A 23,448-nucleotide genomic window follows, 5' to 3' on the forward strand; every position below is an offset into this window, starting at 1 on the left:
CAATATTGATCATGTATCCTTCCCCTCATTATGTGCAATTAATAGTCAGGTGAGAAAGTTGCACGTGAGAAAGGTCGCACAACCATAGTATCCAAAGGTTGTTATCTTAGAGGAACATATCCGATCATGTTGGGGAAAGGTGTGATCACGTACCCTTTTGCCTCATTATCACAGGTGTTGCTGTGCACGTGTGAAAGGTCGCACACCCAAAGTATTCAAAGATGGTTATCTTAGAGGAACTTGTCCGATCATGTTGGGGAATAATGTTTCCTATGATTGTAAAACTAATTTAGAAATCAAAAGAACCCCAATAAAATAAATCTCACAAGTTAATGATTCTCAGATGTGGAATATTTTCAAATACACATTTTTGTTTCCGCCCCAGAACGTTTAACTGGTAAATTGTCTAAGATTCTCTCCTTTCCACAAATGGGTCATAAACATGTCATAAAAGGGATTCAAGCAAGAGCTACCCGAACATGCGCACCTGTCAATTACCTGACCGCAATAAAAGGGACACATGCACAACCCAGAAGGCGCACGCTCATTGACAAGATCATGGGCCTCACGCCAACGACCTCATACGAGCTCTAATACGTTCCCATAATAGGGGTTGAAATCACGACCGCGCAACAACTCGCAAGTAGCCGACATATCTCAGTCAAGGAAATATTTTCCATTCTCCATACCTGTAAATTTAACTCGAAATAAAAAGTCAGAAGTGTATTTTGTAGCATAATAATACATTTATTCATTATATTGGTATTGCGAACATGTTTGATTATATATTGAAATTAATTTGATTCTTGCTTTGATTCCGACGATTTGCATAGAAGAAGCAGGCGCACGTTTCCGACGTCATTTCTGGATTACAAAATGTAAAGTGTTCACCATAATTCGTAGTAGTGAGATCATGTCCACCTCGATTCATGAACATAGTTTTTGTGTTTAGAAGGTATTGAAAATGCTGACCAATTATCTCTCCTTTAAATTGTTTAATAAATTGGTCAACTTCCTCATGAAACTTCATTTGGTTAATTTTATTTTCTTAAGAGCACAAACCCCGCCCTTAAGGTGTGTTTCACAATGGGGAAACCGGTTTCCTTTAAACCTGTTTAATGACGGACACCCCATTTCCTCGATATAAATGAGCTGACGACTCCCAAAAAACTTCTCTAGAAATCGTTTCTTTTCCACACCTTTACAAATAATTTGTTTTCCGCTTGTAATTGTCCTTAGATACTTTCGAGTTTGTGGAAATCTATTTTCTCCATCATTCCAAAAAATTTTGTGATGTGTATTGGTTAACCAAATTGCAGTCTTTCGAGATTTGGTATTTAGCATAGTAAAATCATATGGTGGTTCTATTAAAAAACTATTATTCAAGTTTGGATCTTTTTCGAATACAATTCCAATTTCCTTTAGAATAAAATTATTATTATTATCAAAGAAACCTTGAACATCAATCGATACAATATCTTTCAACATTTTTCTAATGTTAAACAACTCGTTGTACTAGTCCGTTTAGTGGGTTATATTCAACTAAACGGTCATATATGAGGAGACAGTAAGCTTGGATATTTTCATGACTTGGTGTCCTTAGTTCTATTAAAATTCTCACATCAATAGGGCCAATTTTTACTGATTCGTTTTGATATGAAAGCTTAACCACAATAATAAGGGTCTTCAAAATAAATTTATTTGGGGTCAAAAATGGTTGTGATTAACGATTATAGTAACTAGATTGAAATCTTGTATACATTTCATATAGGTGAGCATACTAATTCTTACTAAAATCAACATTCAGATTAATTTTTATGACTTGGTGTCTTTAGTTCTATTGAAATTCTCACATCAATAGGACCAATTAATTTACTGATTCGTTTTGATATGAAAGATCAACCACAATAATAGGGGTCTTCAATTTAAATTCATTTGGGGTCAAAAATGGTTTTGATTCACGATTATAGTAACTAGATTGAAATCTTGTATACATTTCATATAGGTGAGCATACTAATTCTTACTTAAATCGACATTCAGATTATTATGGAAATGACTCAGAATTCATGTGAACTTTCAAGTTTGATAAGTTATTTGTGATAAGTTCTCCATTTAGTGTAAATCCAATTATGGCAAATCTTGGTTTTTCAAGGTTAACCGACAATTTCACATTTCAGCTCTATTGATTCCCATACCCCAATTTGGGGTTAACATATAAATCCCAACTCTGGAATGCGATTGGTAGGTTTACACAACTTTTAATAATATCGTACATCTTAATTTTTGCAAAATAGCTCAGAGTTACATGGGGAACTTTCCAGGTTTTTTTCGTAATTTTCAGTTTAAAAGTTTTTTCATTTCTGGTTTGTTCAAGACTCACCACGATTCTTAGTTAGCATCAACACTAGTTCGTGTTTACAATTTAACAAAACTTTTTTATAAACCTCAGCCAATCCCAACAAAATTTGATTGGTACAGAAAAGATGAAGTGGGGTCCTGTAGAAATTTCATCTCCACTGCTCCATCCAGAATTTAATAGGTATTGACTTTGAAGATTATCCAGAGATATATAATTTTTTAGGGTAGTACTCATATTGACATGGACTTGACACGTTGAACACGTTGTATTTAGTTGTTACTTAGCAGTATTTTGATGGTTACTTTCTGTTTAGTATTGTTTTTGGATGGTTACTTTTTGTATAGTACCTGTACAGTACTTGGTTTTGGATGGTTACTATCTGTATAGTATCTGTAAAGTACTTGGTTTTAGATGGTTACTAAATGTTAACAAGTATTATGAGATGCTATAGTCTCTTATTAAGAATTATCAAAGAACACAAGTTAAAGTTTCTAAATGTGTTAGCCAAACACACTTTCAGTGAACTATCATTACCTGACCGTCATCAAAGTCACATGCCCAAGACCCAAGGACATTGAATAAAATACTTCCCCTTCACTTGTACCTGTAGTTTAAATTACAGTCAGAAGCAAAATTTGTAGGATAATTCAATATTTTTTTTATATTTAATTATTGTAAACATATTTCATTAAATTCATAATTAATTATATTCTATGTATATTTGTATATAATTAATTTTCTTACTCAATCCCTCTGTAAGAAACATGCCGGTTATTCCAAACGCAGATTTTCGCTTGGTTCCCATAGATAGATGTAAAATAGGTCTCACAATGTAATCTTTCTCAGATGTTGGATTATTTTTAAAGCATTCATTTGTTCTAACCCATAATAATATTATATCATATTTCGAAAGCATCATTAGCTAGCATAGGAGCGTCTTTCAATTTAATTTCTGATTCAAGTTTATGATAGAGGTGTTGGGACCTGGTAATATCGGTTTTTGTTGTCAACTATTTTTCTAGTTCTAGTTTTCTAGTTCTATTCTAATTGTATACTATTTGTATGAGTAAGGCATCATTGTGTAAGATTCTGAATAAGTTTAATAAACTCTTTTATTACAATACTCATCTGGTTTTCGTGATTCATGATGGCGGTTGAACTGCTTGGACTTTGATTACTAGCTATTATTAGATGGTTACTATCTGCTTGGTAGATGTCTATTAGTTGCTTACTAGTTTTTATTAGCTGGTTACTATATGTTTAGTAGATGTATACAAGTTGTTTAGTAGATGTATACAAGTTGTTTACTAGATGTATACAAGTTGTTTACTAGATGTATACAAGTTGTTTTCTAGCTGTTTAGTATCTGGTTTTATATGTTTAGTAGATGTATAAAAGTTGTTTAGTAGATGTATACAAGTTGTTTAGTATCGGGTTTCTATATGTTTAGTATCTGTTTACTTGATGTTTACTAATTATTATTAGCTGGTTACTAGTTGTTATTAACGTCTACGAGGTTTTATAGTCTTTTGTTAAGAATGATCAAAAATTCTTGATCACTAGACGACTTTCGATGTGAAGTAAAAACTTACACTCTGATTTTCAATGTGTTTGCTATGTACATGAGAAAGAACGCAAAGCCAAAATATCTCAGGACTGATATATAAATCTTAGAGGAACATATCCGATTATGTTGGGGGACACTCTGATTTTCAATGTGTTTGCTATGTACATGAGAAAGAACGCAAAGCCAAAATATCTCAGGACTGATATATAAATCTTAGAGGAACATATCCGATTATGTTGGGGGAAGATGTATCCTGTGATTGTAAAACTAATTAAGAAATAAATTGTTCACAAGCTGTCTAAAAACTGTTAAGAAGCTCTTTTGATAAACAATTTTGATTTATAATGACAGATATTAAGAATATATAATAATATCATCCACTTTAACTAGTATATTGTTAAAATAAAACATTTCCATTTTTCATGTTCTTTCATCTTATGTAGGTATTATAAATGTAATCTTAACTAGCTAGCCTTACATCCCATAACTATAGTTATAAGCTACAATAAAATGTCTAGAAAGAACAAAATATATGAATGTCAAAAACGATTTAAAACTAACTATAATTGGGAAAGTAATTGAAATCACTCCGGCGTAATACAGTAAAAAGAAAAAACACTGTGATTATCCCATTTTCTATCACCATAACAAATGTGTATACCCACACCTAAATGACCAATTGTATCCTTTGTCCAAAAATGTCTGTGACTTTCACTTATAAATTTGTCACCGATAATTTAAATCCCATTAAGCAAACCACCCATTGCTAACCATACCATAACCCCAGAGTCAAGTTGGTTACCTACAATAAACATAGGTGATGGTGTAAAGGATTGCTAAAATGCCTCGACGGAGGCGCAAAGGTCATAAAAAATGGTCATAAAAATGTTAATTAGGAAAGTATTTTTTATTTGCGAGCCATTTATAACTGTTGCCAACGACACAAACAGTTGTTACAAAGGATTTGCTTAAATGCCTCGACGCAGGCGCAAAGGTCAAGGTATTGGAAAAAATTCATGGAATATTATCCCTTCATAAAAGAGGTCATAAAACATATAATTAGGAAAGTATTTTTTTATTTGCGAACAAATTATAACTGGTACCAACAACACAAATAGTTGTTACAAAGGATTGCTAAAATGCCTTGATGCAGGCGCAAAGGTCAAGGTAATTAAAAAATTCCTGGAATATTATCCCTTGACCAAAAACGAAAATTTCTTCTATTTGGATAATAAAAAAATATATATTTATTCAATACTTTGATTTTTCCATCAAGCTGCTTGATAAATCTAGTTGTTTGATATTCTCTAACTAATTGAGTAATAAGTTTTCATGTGTCTATTTAATTTACCAAAAGCAGTATTAGTCTTCTCTCATAAAATTGAACTTTTGGATCTCTCTAATTCCCCACCGGTGAAATATATGTTCCTCATATTTAAAAATTATGGTTTGCCAACCCCGACCAACCTCCGCAACATAGATGGGTACTTGTAATTCATATTTAAGATATTTCCTCCTTCTCTAACTAATATCCTTTTATCCATCATGTAAACAGGTTTAGAATTGTATTGCATGCTTCAACCCCTAGCCACACCCACCACTGTTACAGATTTGACTTTTCCAATGGCTGCCCCAGCTACCTAAGCTGTACATTTCTTTTGATTTTCTCTTTTTCTTTCTAAGCAATGTACACAATTTTTAAACTGGTTCTGACCTCCCTCTTTAATGGCATCCTCTACTTTATTTTCGTTATATTTCTGATCTTTTCGTAACAGTAGGTTGTTGCTCTTTTATCATTTTATGGGATTATTGAGCACCCGAAATCCCAGATATTAACTCATAACATGTAATTAGCAGAATATAGTCAAAGATATCAGACTCTAAAAAGACAAGATTTACCTACAATTCAATTTACCATCTACAATCCCTGGAGAAGATTTTAGTATTTGCAGTTTAATTTTCTAATTTATTGATTTCACAGATTCCCGCTGGTAAATACCAATTTTTAACAAATGGCTTCCAACTTCATACCATTCAGACAACCAACATAATAGAACTGACTCTCAAGGTATCTGTAACGCACAATATATTTCCGTCTCTTTTCTTCTAATCAATATTAAAAAATTTCAAAAACTGTTTTTTGGAGTTCATTTTATTCTTAGAATTGAATTATTAAAAATCATTAAGCCAACAGAGATAATAATGTTTTTGTGATAATATCCCTTGAATAATACATAATTCTTATTTGTATATTTTCAAAATTATTTATTTCAGAAAATTATTCATTAATCGCATTCAAATAATATTCATAATATATCTTACAATTTTTCAGATTTATCAATAGAGTTTGCCAATTATTAATATTAAATGATATTGCATCATATCTATTTTTAAGATTAAATATTATGAATAAAAATTCTGTACCATTCCTCTTACTTATTGATGACCATTATAAAATTATAATTATCAACAACTAATATATTAAATACAATTAAATGTACGCATACTCTTATAACAACAGTTCTCAATATCGATATGTATTGGGCTACAATCTTACTTTGCCTTTGATTTCCGGTTTCTTATGTATTCTTCTTCTCACTTTGACACAGTGTGGAATGGTTTTACTTAAGCCAATCGCATGGGATGGTGGTTTGATTCTTGGGGAGGGGGTTTGATCCTTGGATATAAAGTACCTGCTCGATTCTACGTTCTGTCTTTTCCTGGTTGATGAGATTACAAAACCTAAAACAGTACAAAATTTAAATCGAAAGACAAAAGATGACTGAAATCAATAACCAAATCAACCAGTGTGACTTTAAAATAAATGAAGATTTGATGATTGAAATAAGAATCTTTAAGGAAATTTTAAAGGTTTCCAAGGAGTTGCGACGAGAATTCGGTAGTATCTATTACGATAATATAGAAGAGTTAGATATCCTGAAATGGCGCTTGGTGGATTTGCAGAGCGAAAACAATACCGATTCCCATCTATTTGATATTGAGAACGTGGAAAATCGAATCACCGAGCTGATGATGGAGACAACCAAGTTACAACACCAAATTGATCTTCACGATGCGGAAATCGAAAATAATCCGCTGTCACGACTGCTACTGCAAGTTAAGGAGATGATTTTTCGTATAGGGGATTCAGTATCAGACTTAGAATGCCTTAAATTTAATGGTGAGGCAGACCAATGTGAGTTGGTCAGCGCTATGTCTCGCGAGGACGACCCTATCTTAATATTTAATCTTAAAAATAGATATGATGCAATATCATTTAATATTAATAATTGGCAAACTCTATTGATAAATCTGAAAAATTGTAAGATATATTATGAATATTATTTGAATGCGATTAATGAATAATTTTCTGAAATAAATAATTTTGAAAATATACAAATAAGAATTATGTATTATTCATGGGATATTATCACAAAAACATTATTATCTCTGTTGGCTTAATGATTTTTAATAATTCAATTCTAAGAATAAAATGAACTCCAAAAAACAGTTTTTGAAATTTTTTAATATTGATTAGAAGAAAAGAGACGGAAATATATTGTGCGTTACAGATACCTTGAGAGTCAGTTCTATTATGTTGGTTGTCTGAATGGTATGAAGTTGGAAGCCATTTGTTAAAAATTGGTATTTACCAGCGGGAATCTGTGAAATCAATAAATTAGAAAATTAAACTGCAAATACTAAAATCTTCTCCAGGGATTGTAGATGGTAAATTGAATTGTAGGTAAATCTTGTCTTTTTAGAGTCTGATATCTTTGACTATATTCTGCTAATTACATGTTATGAGTTAATATCTGGGATTTCGGGTGCTCAATAATCCCATAAAATGATAAAAGAGCAACAACCTACTGTTACGAAAAGATCAGAAATATAACGAAAATAAAGTAGAGGATGCCATTAAAGAGGGAGGTCAGAACCAGTTTAAAAATTGTGTACATTGCTTAGAAAGAAAAAGAGAAAATCAAAAGAAATGTACAGCTTAGGTAGCTGGGGCAGCCATTGGAAAAGTCAAATCTGTAACAGTGGTGGGTGTGGCTAGGGGTTGAAGCATGCAATACAATTCTAAACCTGTTTACATGATGGATAAAAGGATATTAGTTAGAGAAGGAGGAAATATCTTAAATATGAATTACAAGTACCCATCTATGTTGCGGAGGTTGGTCGGGGTTGGCAAACCATAATTTTTAAATATGAGGAACATATATTTCACCGGTGGGGAATTAGAGAGATCCAAAAGTTCAATTTTATGAGAGAAGACTAATACTGCTTTTGGTAAATTAAATAGACACATGAAAACTTATTACTCAATTAGTTAGAGAATATCAAACAACTAGATTTATCAAGCAGCTTGATGGAAAAATCAAAGTATTGAATAAATATATATTTTTTTATTATCCAAATAGAAGAAATTTTCGTTTTTGGTCAAGGGATAATATTCCAGGAATTTTTTAATTACCTTGACCTTTGCGCCTGCATCAAGGCATTTTAGCAATCCTTTGTAACAACTATTTGTGTTGTTGGTACCAGTTATAATTTGTTCGCAAATAAAAAAATACTTTCCTAATTATATGTTTTATGACCTCTTTTATGAAGGGATAATATTCCATGAATTTTTTCCAATACCTTGACCTTTGCGCCTGCGTCGAGGCATTTAAGCAAATCCTTTGTAACAACTGTTTGTGTCGTTGGCAACAGTTATAAATGGCTCGCAAATAAAAAATACTTTCCTAATTAACATTTTTATGACCATTTTTTATGACCTTTGCGCCTCCGTCGAGGCATTTTAGCAATCCTTTACACCATCACCTATGTTTATTGTAGGTAACCAACTTGACTCTGGGGTTATGGTATGGTTAGCAATGGGTGGTTTGCTTAATGGGATTTAAATTATCGGTGACAAATTTATAAGTGAAAGTCACAGACATTTTTGGACAAAGGATACAATTGGTCATTTAGGTGTGGGTATACACATTTGTTATGGTGATAGAAAATGGGATAATCACAGTGTTTTTTCTTTTTACTGTATTACGCCGGAGTGATTTCAATTACTTTCCCAATTATAGTTAGTTTTAAATCGTTTTTGACATTCATATATTTTGTTCTTTCTAGACATTTTATTGTAGCTTATAACTATAGTTATGGGATGTAAGGCTAGCTAGTTAAGATTACATTTATTAAACCTACATAAGATGAAAGAACATGAAAAATGGAAATGTTTTATTTTAACAATATACTAGTTAAAGTGGATGATATTATTATATATTCTTAATATCTGTCATTATGAATCAAAATTGTTTATCAAAAGAGCTTCTAAACAGTTTTTAGACAGCTTGTGAACAATTTATTTCTTAATTAGTTTTACAATCACAGGATACATCTTCCCCCAACATAATCGGATATGTTCCTCTAAGATTTATATATCAGTCCTGAGATATTTTGGCTTTGCGTTCTTTCTCATGTACATAGCAAACACATTGAAAATCAGAGTGTAAGTTTTTACTTCACATCGAAAGTCGTCTAGTGATCAAGAATTTTTGATGATTCTTAACAAAAGACTATAAAAGCTCGTAGACGTTAATAACAACTAGTAACCAGCTAATAATAATTAGTAAACATCAAGTAAACAGATACTAAACATATAGAAACCCGATACTAAACAACTTGTATACATCTACTAAACAACTTTTATACATCTACTAAACATATAAAACCAGATACTAAACAGCTAGAAAACAACTTGTATACATCTAGTAAACAACTTGTATACATCTAGTAAACAACTTGTATACATCTACTAAACAACTTGTATACATCTACTAAACATATAGTAACCAGCTAATAAAAACTAGCAAGCAACTAATAGACATCTACCAAGCAGATAGTAACCATCTAATAATAGCTAGTAATCAAAGTCCAAGCAGTTCAACCGCCATCATGAATCACGAAAACCAGATGAGTATTGTAATAAAAGAGTTTATTAAACTTATTCAGAATCTTACACAATGATGCCTTACTCATACAAATAGTATACAATTAGAATAGAACTAGAAAACTAGAACTAGAAAAATAGTTGACAACAAAAACCGATATTACCAGGTCCCAACACCTCTATCATAAACTTGAATCAGAAATTAAATTGAATGACGCTCCTATGCTAGCTAATGATGCTTTCGAAATATGATATAATATTATTATGGGTTAGAACAAATAAATGCTTTAAAAATAATCCAACATCTGAGAAAGATTACATTGTGAGACCTATTTTACATCTATCTATGGGAACCAAGCGAAAATCTGCGTTTGGGATAACCGGCATGTTTCTTACAGAGGGATTGAGTAAGAAAATTAATTATATACAAATATACATAAAATATAATTAATTATGAATTTAATGAAATATGTTTACAATAATTAAATATAAAAAAAAATATTGAATTATCCTACAAATTTTGCTTCTGACTGTAATTAAAACTACAGGTACAAATGAAGGGGAAGTATTTTATTCAATGTCCTTGGGTCTTGGGCATGTGACTTTGATGACGGTCAGGTAATGATAGTTCACTGAAAGTGTGTTTGGCTAACACATCTTAGAAGCTTTAACTTGTGTTCTTCGATAATTCTTAATAAGAGACTAGCATCTCATAATACTTGTTAACATTTAGTAACCATCTTAAACCAAGTACTTTACAGATACTATACAGATAGTAACCATCCAAAACCAAGTACTGTACAGGTACTATACAAAAAGTAACCATCCAAAAACAATACTAAACAGAAAGTAACCATCAAAATACTGCTAGGTAACAACTAAATACAACGTGTTCAACGTGTCAAGTCCATGTCAATATGAGTACTACCCTAAAAAATTATATATCTCTGGATAATCTTCAAAGTCAATACCTATTAAATTCTGGATGGAGCAGTGGAGATGAAATTTCTACAGGACCCCACTTCATCTTTTCTGTACCAATCAAATTTTGTTGGGATTGGCTGAGGTTTATAAAAAAGTTTTGTTAAATTGTAAACACGAACTAGTGTTGATGCTAACTAAGAATCGTGGTGAGTCTTGAACAAACCAGAAATGAAAAAACTTTTAAACTGAAAATTACGAAAAAAACCTGGAAAGTTCCCCATGTAACTCTGAGCTATTTTGCAAAAATTAAGATGTACGATATTATTAAAAGTTGTGTAAACCTACCAATCGCATTCCAGAGTTGGGATTTATATGTTAACCCCAAATTGGGGTATGGGAATCAATAGAGCTGAAATGTGAAATTGTCGGTTAACCCTGAAAAACCAAGATTTGCCATAATTGGATTTACACTAAATGGAGAACTTATCACAAATAACTTATCAAACTTGAAAGTTCACATGAATTCTGAGTCATTTCCATAATAATCTGAATGTCGATTTTATTAAGAATTAGTATGCTCACCTATATGAAATGTATACAAGATTTCAATCTAGTTACTATAATCGTGAATCAAAACCATTTTTGACCCCAAATGAATTTAAATTGAAGACCCCTATTATTGTGGTTGATCTTTCATATCAAAACGAATCAGTAAATTAATTGGTCCTAGTGATGTGAGAATTTCAATAGAACTAAAGACACCAAGTCATAAAAATTAATCTGAATGTTGATTTTAGTAAGAATTAGTATGCTCACCTATATGAAATGTATACAAGATTTCAATCTAGTTACTATAATCGTTAATCACAACCATTTTTGACCCCAAATAAATTTATTTTGAAGACCCTTATTATTGTGGTTAAGCTTTCATATCAAAACGAATCAGTAAAAATTGGTCCTATTGATGTGAGAATTTTAATAGAACTAAGGACACCAAGTCATGAAAATACCCAAGCTTACTGTCTCCTCATATATGACCGTTTAGTTGAATATAACCCACTAAACGGACTAGTACAACGAGTTGTTTAACATTAGAAAAATGTTGAAAGATATTGTATCGATTGATGTTCAAGGTTTCTTTGATAATAATAATAATTTTATTCTAAAGGAAATTGGAATTGTATTCGAAAAAGATCCAAACTTGAATAATATTTTTTTAATAGAACCACCATATGATTTTACTATGCTAAATACCAAATCTCGAAAGACTGCAATTTGGTAACCAATACACATCACAAAATTTTTTGGAATGATGGAGAAAATAGATTTCCACAAACTCGAAAGTATCTAAGGACAATTACAAGCGGAAAACAAATTATTTGTAAAGGTGTGGAAAAGAAACGATTTCTGGAGAAGTTTTTTGGGAGTCGTCAGCTCATTGATATCGAGGAAATGGGCTGTCCGTCATTAAACAGGTTTAAAGGAAACCGGTTTCCCTATTGTGAAACACACCTTAAGGGCGGGGTTTGTGCTCTTAACAAAGCATACATTATTTTGACATTTTTTAAAAGTAGCTCCAAAACAATAAAATAATTGTTATACATCATTTTAAAGTTGAGACTAGACGTGTAAAGACCTACAAGAAAATAGAATTAACAAAATGAAATTTCATGAGGAAATTGACCAATTTATTGAACAATTTAAAGGAGAGATAACTGGTCAGCATTTTCAATATCTTCTAAACACAAAATCTATGTTCATGAATCGAGGTGGACATGATCTCAAGAGTACGAATTATGGTGAACACTTTACATTTTGTAATCCAGAAATGACGTCGGAAACGTGCGCCTGCTTCTTCTATGCAAATCGCCGGAATCAAAGCAGAAAATTAATTTCTATGTATAACAAAAATGTTCGCAATACCAAAATAAATGAATAAATGTATTATTATGCTACAAAATAAACTTCTGACTTTTTATTTCGAGTTAAAATTACAGGTACGGAGAATGGAAAATATTTCCTTGACTGAGATATGTCGGCTACTTGCGAGCTGTTGCGCGGTCGTGATTTCAACCCCTATTATGGGAACGTCGTATGAGCTCGTATGAGGTCGTTGGCGTGAGGCCCATGATCTTGTCAATGAGCGTGCGCCTTCTGGGTTGTGCATGTGTCCCTTTTATTGCGGTCAGGTAATTGACAGGTGCGCATGTTCGGGTAGCTCTTGCTTGAATCCCTTTTATGACATGTTTATGACCCATTTGTGGAAAGGAGAGAATCTTAGACAATTTACCAGTTAAACGTTCTGGGGCGGAAACAAAAATGTGTATTTGAAAATATTCCACATCTGAGAATCATTAACTTGTGAGATTTATTTTATTGGGGTTCTTTTGATTTCTAAATTAGTTTTACAATCATAGGAAACATTATTCCCCAACATGATCGGACATGTTCCTCTAAGATAACCATCTTTGAATACTTTGGGTGTGCGACCTTTCACACGTGCACAGCAACACCTGTGATAATGAGGCAAAAGGGTACGTGATCACACCTTTCCCCAACATGATCGGATATGTTCCTCTAAGATAACAACCTTTGGATACTATGGTTGTGCGACCTTTCTCACGTGCACCTTTCTCACCTGACTATTAATTGCACATAATGAGGGGAAGGATACATGATCAATATTGTCACATGGGGATGTGGGGGCGATGGGGGCAATTAAGTATACTCTTTATAGACATGATCGCGACATTTTTATGACTTCAAAGCCCATTAAAATCAGTTAATTTATTGGATTATGCTAATTGTCCCAGAACCCGCATACGTTAATGAGGGGGGAGGGGGGGCCGGGGGCCATTAATATGCTAATTGTCCCAGAACCCGTCTTTCCCTACTACTAAAATGATCAATATTGTTTTAAATGGGCGCTGATTTCTGCCTTAAAAATTGTTAACAGGCCGCAAAGATGTTCGGCATATAATATTGATATATCGCTGGAGATAATTTATATAAGTGATGAAATAAAATTAGATTTCACAGGGTTGACTTTCCCCCTTGAAATAAAATGTATTAAGCATAAGTATTAAGCAAGTGGAAAAACCTCTTCATATCAATATGATGTTTTTGGAAGACGGTGGAAATGGACATTACATGTACATTAAAAATACTTCAAGGTAAATTCTTTTACTAATTTTTATCTCTTTTAAGCAATTAAATAATGTGTATATAATTCTCTTTCAAAGACTGATGACTGCGCAAAGAGGAAATCAGAGGAGGGCGCAATTTTTCTGCAATGTGTGTTTGAATTTTTCCGGAACCCAGGAAGCTGCATTGAAACACAAGACGCTCTACAGTAGGAAGGTTTCAAAGATGCCGCACCCCCAAAATAATACACTGAAATTTACCCAAGTTCAACATCAGCTTCAAGTTCCATTTGTTGTCTACGCGGATTTTAAATGCATTCTGGACCCGAAAATTCTTGAAGTGAGCACCAAAATTTTACAATTACCTTTCGTCCCTTAGTATTTAGATTAGTAATAGACAAGTTAAGGTACCAGCTGTTGGCGAAAGTGTGCTTTTGATTCTAAACTAGATAAATTTGCTTTAGAAACAGGAAAAAATTCAGGAATAAGTTTTGTAAATTCCTTGATAAAAAATTTAACTAAATTGACTACTTAAATAAAATAGTTCCTATGAGAATGACTTTGGATGACTAGCAAATATTTGATAATTCATTAAATTGTTCCATTCGTCAAAAAGTTTTAGGGACTTATAGGGATAGAGATCATTGTCATTTCACAGGTCGCTTTAGAGGTGCAGCCCACTCTAATGTAACTTGGATTATAAAGTTAACAAATTCATACCAGTATTTTTTCATAATTTTTCGAAATACGACTGTCATTTATTTATTCAAGAGTTAGGAAAGATTCCTGGTGAAATTTCCGTAATACCAATAACTAAAGAAAACTATATCTGTCTCAAAAAAATGAAATGTTTAAGTGGAAATAGTTTTGAAATTCGTTTTCTCAATACATATATATTTATGCCATCAAGTTTAGATACCCTAGCTTCTAATTTAGTTGATGATCAATTGAATACTGTATTTTTTTGTAATAATATTGAATTTCAACTAATGCGTAAGAAGGATATATTTCCCTATGAATATTTAGATTCCGCTAGTAGACTCGAGAAAAATTCCCTCCCACCAAGGGAAGCATTCTATAGTAATTTAACGGAAAGGGAATGCTCTCAGAAAGATTATGATCACGCTCTTAAAGTTTGGTCCCATTTCTCAAGTTCCACTCTTAAAGATTATTTATAATTATATTTGAAAACTGATGTATTCCTTTTGACTGACATTTTTGAAAACTTGTGAAAAATTTGTATGCAAATTTATTCACTTGACCCAGCTCAGTATTTTACGACACCAGGTCTATCTTGGGAGGCAATGTTGAAAACTACAAATATTCAACTTGAACTGCTGACAGAAATAGATATGTATACATTTATTCAAAGAAGCATTCGAGGTGGTTTAGTTCAATGTTGTCATAGATATTCAAAAGCAAATAATAAATATTTGTCAGATTATGATTCCTTGAAGGAGTCTTCATTTTTAATGTATGTGGATGCGAATAACTTGTATGGTTGGGCAATGTCACAACCTTTACCATATAAAGACTTTAAGACAATTTTGATATTCATAATATTCCATTTAATAGCAAATACGGTTATTTTTTGGAAGTGGACTTAATACATCCGTACCGTTTTCATGATCTTCATAATGATCTTCCATTTTGTCCGTCAAATTGTCAGGCCTCAAAAGAGGATAAGGTAAAAAAATTAAAACAAAAACAATGGAAGATCCCGATCGCAGGGTCGATATTAAGCTTATTAGTACATGGGAAGCTCCGGATAGCACGAAGACTGGACGAAAAGCACATTGTGCCAAAACTTTAATTTCAAAATCCAATTTTAATAGTGCAACTAATATTAATGATAATTTCTATGGAATTCAAATGAAAAGGTTGTCCGTTCTATTTAATAAGCCAATGTATTTGGGATTTGCAGTATTAGACTTATCGAAAAGGAAAATGTATGATTTTCACTATCAATATATGAAGCCAAAGTTTCAGGAAAAGTTACTCTTAAATTATATGGATACTGATTCATTTATCTATACAATCAAAACTGAGGATTTTAATAAAGATATTCGTAATGATCTCGAAGCAAAATTTGATAAATCGGACTATTCAGATGAAAGAATTAATCTATATAACTTTAAAAGAGTTAAGAAAACAAGTTTGGGGTTTTTTAAAGATAAGCTTAACGGTAAACTCATGACAGAGTTTGTAGGTCTTTGCTTAAAGGTTTATTGTTATAGAATAGAATAGAATAGATCAAGTTGAATCTTCACATAATAAAGCAAGGGGAGTGAGTTCACGAAATCTTACAATTGAACACTATAAAAACGTTGTATTATCTGGGGCCTCACTATATGGTAATATAACTATTTTTAAGTCAAAAGCACACAAAATATCTAAAATTAAAGTAAATAAAAAAATTATTTGTGGCAAAGATAACAAAAGAAAACGTAATGTTAACGAAACACAATTCTTAGAGTTACGTAATGAAGACCATGGTACGACATCAATAAAACATCAGAGATTAATCGAAAAAGATATTTTAGAAAATGTTGAATGGCTAGAATAAAATTCATTTTCTTCGGTGAGATGATACAAAATAATTATGTGAACGATGGAGAATCATTATATAGCCTTAAATATCAAAAGGAAAGTAGTTGGAAAAGATGGGTTCTGGGACAATTTGCATATTACTAATTAGCATATTATTAACCCCCGCCCCTCAATAATTAACATATTAATGGCCCACGCCTCCTTATTAATGTATGTGGGTTCTGGGACCATTAGCATAATCCATAAATTATCTGATTTTAAAAGCAGGTGTTGCTGTACACGGGAGAAGGGTCGCACACTTTTGTAGTGAGAACGCATCTTTTGGTAGTTTTAATATTCTTTATTTGTATTGTAGTGAGAACGAATCTTTTGGTAGTTTTAATATTCTTTATTTGTTTCTTTATTTGTATTAATGCCGCTTCCAACGTCAAGTTGTTTCTGATTTGACAATTCTCCTTAGGTTCTAAGTAAGCCTAAGTCTCGTAGCTGCGCTGCCTACAGTTGGACGGCAGAGAGACGGCTATGTATATCTTATATATATTAGTGTATTTAATTATGCTCCCTTTAGCTGGAGCGCGAGGGTATATGTATGTACTTGAGTTTGGCTGAGCGGCCGGCGTGTGCAACAGAATGCTGACACTTGCACTTTCTGTGAGCGCGCCGATCGACTCATGTTTCGGCCACTTAGGTTTTTGACCGGGCCTTTGTTTATGTAAACACTACAACAAAGTGTTACAGTGTGTTTGCTTTAAGTACTCTAGGTACAGTAGTTATTCAATATATGTGCATACTACACTTCCCCACACCACCATGTGACAATACTGATCACGTGACCTTTTTCCCCATTATAAGCAATAAATATTCAGCAGGTGTTGCTGTACACGGTAGAAAGGTCGCACACTTTCCCCACACCCCCATGTGACAATATTGATCATGTATCCTTTTCCTCATTATCAGCAATTAATATTCAGCAGGTGTTGCTGTGCACGTGAGAAAGATCGCAAACCCAAAACATCTAAAGATGGTTGCCTAAGACGGACATGTTCGATCATGTTGGGGAATAACGTTTCCTATGATTGTAAAACTAATTTAGAAATCAAAAGAACCCCAATAAAATAAATCTCACAAGTTGATGATTCTAGGATGTCGAATATTTTCAAACAGAAATTTTTTTAACTGGTAAATTTTCCAAGATCTCTCCTTTCCACACCCGAGTCATATACATATCATAAAAGGGATTCAAGCAAGAGCTACCCGAACATGCGCACCTGTCTATTACCTGACCGGAATAAAAGGGACACATGCACAAGTCTGAAGGCGCACGTCCATTGACAAGATCATGGGCCTCACGCCAACGATCACATGGCTGACTGCTAGCTCTAATACGTTCCCATAAGGGTTGAAATCACGACCGCGCAACAGCTCGCAAGTAGCCGACATATTCCATTTCCATTTTTTGTACCCGTAATTTTAGCTCGAAATAAAAGGTCCGAAATTTATTATGTACCATAATAATACATTTATTCATTTATTTTGGTATTGCGAACATGTTTTATTATATATTGAAATTAATTTTCTGGTTTCGTTCCGGCGATTTGCATTGAAGAGGCAGGCACACGTTCCCGACGTCAATTCAGGATTACAAAATGTAAAGTGTTCACCTAAATTCGTAGATTTGAGATCATGTCCACCTCGATTCATGAAAATAGTTTTTTGTGTTTAGAAGGTATTGAAAATGGTGACGGTTTATCTGTCCTTTAAATTATTTAATCAATTGGTCAATTTCCTCATGAAACTTCATTTGGTTAATTATAACCGTTACTCGTAGAGTAAAAGGGTATACTAGATTCGTCGGAAAGTATGTAACAGGCAGGAGGAAGCGTTTCCGACCCCATAAAGTATATATATTCTTGATCAGGATCACTAGCCGAGTCGATCTAGTCATGTCCGTCTGTCCGTCTCTCCGTCTGTCCGTCTGCCCGTCTGTCTGTCCGTCCGGATGAACGCTGAGATCTCGGAAACTATGAGAGCTAGGCTATTGAGATTTGGCGTGCAAGTTTGTTTCAGTAGAGTGCCACGCCCACAGTTTTGATGCTAGAATAAAAATTTTAACTGAAATGTATTGTTCCCATCAATACCTATCAATTGATAAAAAAAAAGTTTGCCACGCCCACTTTTACGCCCACAAACCGCCCACAAACTTCAAAAAATCGTAAGTATGAACATGGATATCTCGGAAACTATCAAGGATAGAGAATTGGGATCTCAGATTTAGATTCCGTAGCATTGTGCGCAGCGCAAGTTTGTTACGCAAATATGCCACGCCCACTCTAACGCACACAAACCGCCCAAGCCTGTGGCGCCCACAATTTTTATGCGGAAGTTTGCCACGCCCACTTTTACGCCCACAAAACCGCTCACAAATTTCAAAAAATCGTAAATATGAACATGGATATCACGGAAACTATCAAGGATAGAGAATTTGGATCTCAGATTTAGATTCCGTAGCATTGTGCGCAGCGCAAGTTTGTTACGCAAATATGCCACGCCCACTCTAACGCCCACAAACCGCCCAAGCCTGTGGCGCCCACAATTTTCATGCTAGATACAAAATTTTAACTGAACTGTATTGGTCTCGTCAATACCTATCGATTGACCCAAAAAAATTGCCACGCCCACTCTAACACCCATAACGCTTAAATCTGTCTACCGCCGATCGGTGGCGCATTTCAATCTCGCTTTGCTGCTTGCATATCTCCATTTCCCTTTAGGTACTCGACTTTAGCGTTCTTCCTTGTTTTGTTTTCTTGAACATCTTTACACTTCTAGTCTCAACTTTAAAATAATGTATAAAAATTATTTTATTGTTTTGGAGCCACTTTTAAAAAATGTCAAAATAATGTATGCATTGTTAAGAGCACAAACCCCGCCCTTAAGGTGTATTTCACAATAGGGAAACCGGTTTCCTTTAAACCTGTTTAATGACGGACAGCCCATTTCCTCGATATTAATGAGCTGACGACTCCCAAAAACGTCTGTAGAAATCGTTTCTTTTCCACATCTTTACAAATAATTTGTTTTCCGCTTGTAATTGTCCTTAGATACTTTCGAGCTTGTGGAAAACTATTTTCTCCATCGATCCAAAAAATTTTGTGATGTGTATTGGTTAACCAAATTGCAGTCTTTCGAGATTTTGTATTTAGCAAAATAAAATCATATGGTGGTTCTATTAAAAAACAAGGAAGAACGCAATAGTCGAGTATCTCGGCTATCAGATACCCGTTACTCAAAGCAGCAAAGCGAGATTGAAATGCGCCACCTACCGGCGGTAGAAAGATTTAAGCGTTATGGGCGTTAGAATGGGCGTGGCAAACTTTTTTTGGATCAATCGATAGGTATTGACGAGATTAATACATTTCAGTTAAAATTTTTTATCTAGCATGAAAATTGTGGGCGCCACAGGTTTGAACGCTTTGTGGGCGTTAGAGTAGGCGTGGCATATTCGCGTAACAAACTTGCGCTGCGTACAAGGCCACGGAATTTAAATCTGAGATCCAAATTCTCTATCCTTGATAGTTTTCGAGATATCCACGTTCATACTTACGATTTTTTGAAGTTTGTGGGCGGTTTGTGGGCGTTAAAGTGGGCGTGTCAAATTTTTTTCGGGTCAATCGATAGGTATTGATAAGACCAATACATTTCAGTGTAGGAGCCTCAGTTTTGGGCGGTTTGTGGGCGTTAGAGTGGGCGTGGCACTCTGCTGAAACAAACTTGCGCTGCGTAAGAAGCTCAGGAATCTGCACGCCAAATCTTAATAGCCTAACTCTTATAGTTTCCGAGATCTCAGCGTTCAGCCGGACGGACAGACATACGGACAGACGGTCAGACTGACAGACGGACAGACGGACATGGCTAGATCGACTCGGCTAGTGATCCTGATCAAGAATATATCTACTTTATGGGGTCGGAAACGCTTCCTTCTGCCTGTTACATACTTTCCGACGAATCTAGTATACCCTTTTACTCTAAGAGTAACGGATATAACTATTTTTCAAGTATAGATCTTTTTCGAATACAATTTCAATATCCTTTAGAATAAAATTATTATTATTATAAAAGAAACCTTGAACATCAATTGAAACAGTATCTTTCAACATTTTTCTAATGTTAAACAACTCGTTGTACTAGTCCGTTTAGTGGGTTATATTCAACTTAACGGTCATGTATGAGGAGACAGTAAGCTTGGGTATTTACATGACTTGGTGTCTTCAGTTCTATTGAAATTCTCACATCAATAGTTTTCACTGATTCGTTTTGATATGAAAGATCATCCACAATAATAGGGGTCTTCAATTTAAATTCATTTGGGGTCAAAAATTGTTGTGATTCACGATTATAGTAACTAGATTGAAATCTTGTACACATTTCATATAGGTGAGCATTCTGATTCTTACTAAAATCAACATTCAGATTATCATATGGATATGACTCAGAATTCAAGTGATTTTTCAAGTTTGATAAGTTACTTGTGATAAGTTCTCCATTTAATGTAACTCCAATTATGGCAAATCTTCGTTTTTCGCGGTTAGCCGACAATTTCACATTTCAGCTGTGTTGACTCCCATACCCCAATTTGGGGTTAACATATGAATCCCAACTCTGGAATGCGATTGGTAGGTTTACACAACTTTTAATAATCGTACATCTTAATTTTTGCAAAATCGCTCAGAGTTACATTGGGAATTTTCCAGGTTTTATTCGTAATTTCCAGTTTAAAAGTTTGTTCATTTCTGGTTTGTTCAAACACATCACCAAGATTCTTAGTAAGCATCAACACTAGTTCGTGTTTACAATTTAAAAAAACTTTTTTATAATCCTCAGCAAATCCCAACAAATTTTTTAATGGTACAGAAAATTTGAAGTGGGTTCCCGTAGAAATTTCGTCTCCACTGCTCCATCCAGAATTTAATAGATATTGACTTTGAAGATTATCCAGAGATATACAATTTTTTAGGGTAGTAGTCATACCGACATAGACTTGACACGTTGGACACGTTGTATTTAGTTGTTACCTAGCAGTATTTTTATGGTTACTTTCGGTTTAGTCTTGTTTTTGGATGGTTACTTTTTGTATAGTACCTGTACAGTACTTGGTTTTGGATGGTTACTATCTGTATAGTATCTGTAAAGTACTTGGTTTTAGATGGTAACTACAGTGGTCGGCATAAGTATTTTGACAAAATAAAAGTTAAGTATACTCATAACTTGAATATACTTCTTGTAAACTATAGGCATCAATGGAAAGGTAATTTCAATGCCGTTTGAATGATACAATACATTTCTTTACCCATTCAGTACTTATTGAAAAGGACGAATTTGTGTAAATCAACTTTGAAATTTTTAAAAAAAACTTTTTTCCTCGACTTGAAAACTTAAACTTTTTGATGCAAAAAGTTTCTTCAAACAAAAATAATAGTAACTGCAAAAAGAATTTTTCAAATATCATTTTGCTTATATTTTTTATGATTTTTTAAAGGTGACAATGTCGGAAAAAATTTGTATGAAAAAGACAAAAATATGGCTCAAATGCCTGTTTTTAAGCATTTTCAAAAATTCATAAAAAATATAAGAAAAATGATTTTTGAAAAATTCTTTTTGCAGTTACTATTGTTTTTGTTTGAAGAAACTTTTTGCATCAAAAAATTTAAGTTTTCAAGACGAGGAAAAAAGTTTTTTTTTAAAATTTCAAAGTTGATTTACACAAATTCGTCCTTTTCAATAAGTACTGAATGGGTAAAGAAATGTATTGTATCATTCAAACGGCATTGAAATTACCTTTCCATTGATGCCTATAGTTTACAAGAAGTATATTCAAGTTATGAGTATACTTAACTTTTATTTTGTCAAAATACATATGCCGACCAGTGTAAATGTTAACAAGCATTATGAGTTGCCATAGTCTCTTATTAAGAATTATCAAAGCACACAAGCTAAAGTTTCTAAGATGTGTTAGCCAAACGCACTTGCATTGAACTATCATTACCTGACCGTCATCAAAGTCACATGCCCAAGACCCAAGGCCATTGAATAAAATACTTCCCCTTCACTTGTACCTGTAGTTTAAATTACAGTCAGAAACAAATTTTGTAGGATCATTCAATATATTTTTATATATTTTATTATTGTAAACATTTTTCATTACATTCATAATTAATTATATTTTATGTATATTTGTATATCCCTCTGTAAGAAACATGTCGGTTATGAATCCTCGATCCAAACGCAGATTTTCGCTTGGTTCCCATAGATAGATGTAAAATAGTTCTCACAATGTAATCTTTCTCAGATGTTGGATTATTTTTAAAGCATTTATTTGTTCTAACCTATAAAATTATTAAAACATATTTCGAAAGCATCATTAGCTAACATAGAAGCGTCTTTCAATTTAATTTCTGATTCAAGTTTATGGTAGAGGTGTTGGGACCTGGTAATATCGGTTTTTGTTGTCAACTATTTTTCTAGTTCAAGTTTTCTAGTTCTATTCTATTTGTATACTATTTGTATGAGTAAGGCATCATTGTCTAAGATTTTGAATAATTCTTATAAACTCTTTAATTACAATACTCATCTGGTTTTCGTGATTCATGATAGCGGTTGAGCTGCTTGGACTTTGATTACTAGCTGTTGTTAACTGTTATGAGCTATTATTAGATGGTTACTATCTGTTTAGTAGATGTCTATTAGTTGCTTACTAGTTGTTATTAGCTGGTTACTATATGTTTAGAAAATGTACACATGTGGTTTACTAGCTGTTTAGTATCTGGTTTCTATATGTCTAGTATATGTATACAAGTTGTTTACTAGATGTGATTAGCTGGTTCCTAGCTGTTTAGTATCTGGTTTCTATATGTTAAGTAGATGTATACAAGTTATTTACTAGATGTTATTAGCTGG

The 23,448-nt window shown here is 33.2% G+C and overlaps 1 protein-coding gene across 1 annotated transcript in view; it reads right to left on the bottom strand.

Moving 5' to 3' along the window:
• Positions 1-6,495: 6,495 nt before the first annotated feature.
• Positions 6,496-23,448, bottom strand: part of LOC119562618 (odorant receptor 42a-like) — a 119,924-nt gene continuing 102,971 nt past the window's right edge. Inside the window, 1 exon segment of the mRNA XM_037875843.1 lies at positions 6,496-6,669. Within this exon segment, the coding sequence (XP_037731771.1) occupies positions 6,549-6,669 (121 nt within the window). The 3' untranslated portion in view covers positions 6,496-6,548.

Source organism: Drosophila subpulchrella, unplaced genomic scaffold (genome assembly GCF_014743375.2).
Source record: "Drosophila subpulchrella strain 33 F10 #4 breed RU33 unplaced genomic scaffold, RU_Dsub_v1.1 Primary Assembly Seq73, whole genome shotgun sequence".
NCBI classification, from domain to species: domain Eukaryota; kingdom Metazoa; phylum Arthropoda; class Insecta; order Diptera; family Drosophilidae; genus Drosophila; species Drosophila subpulchrella.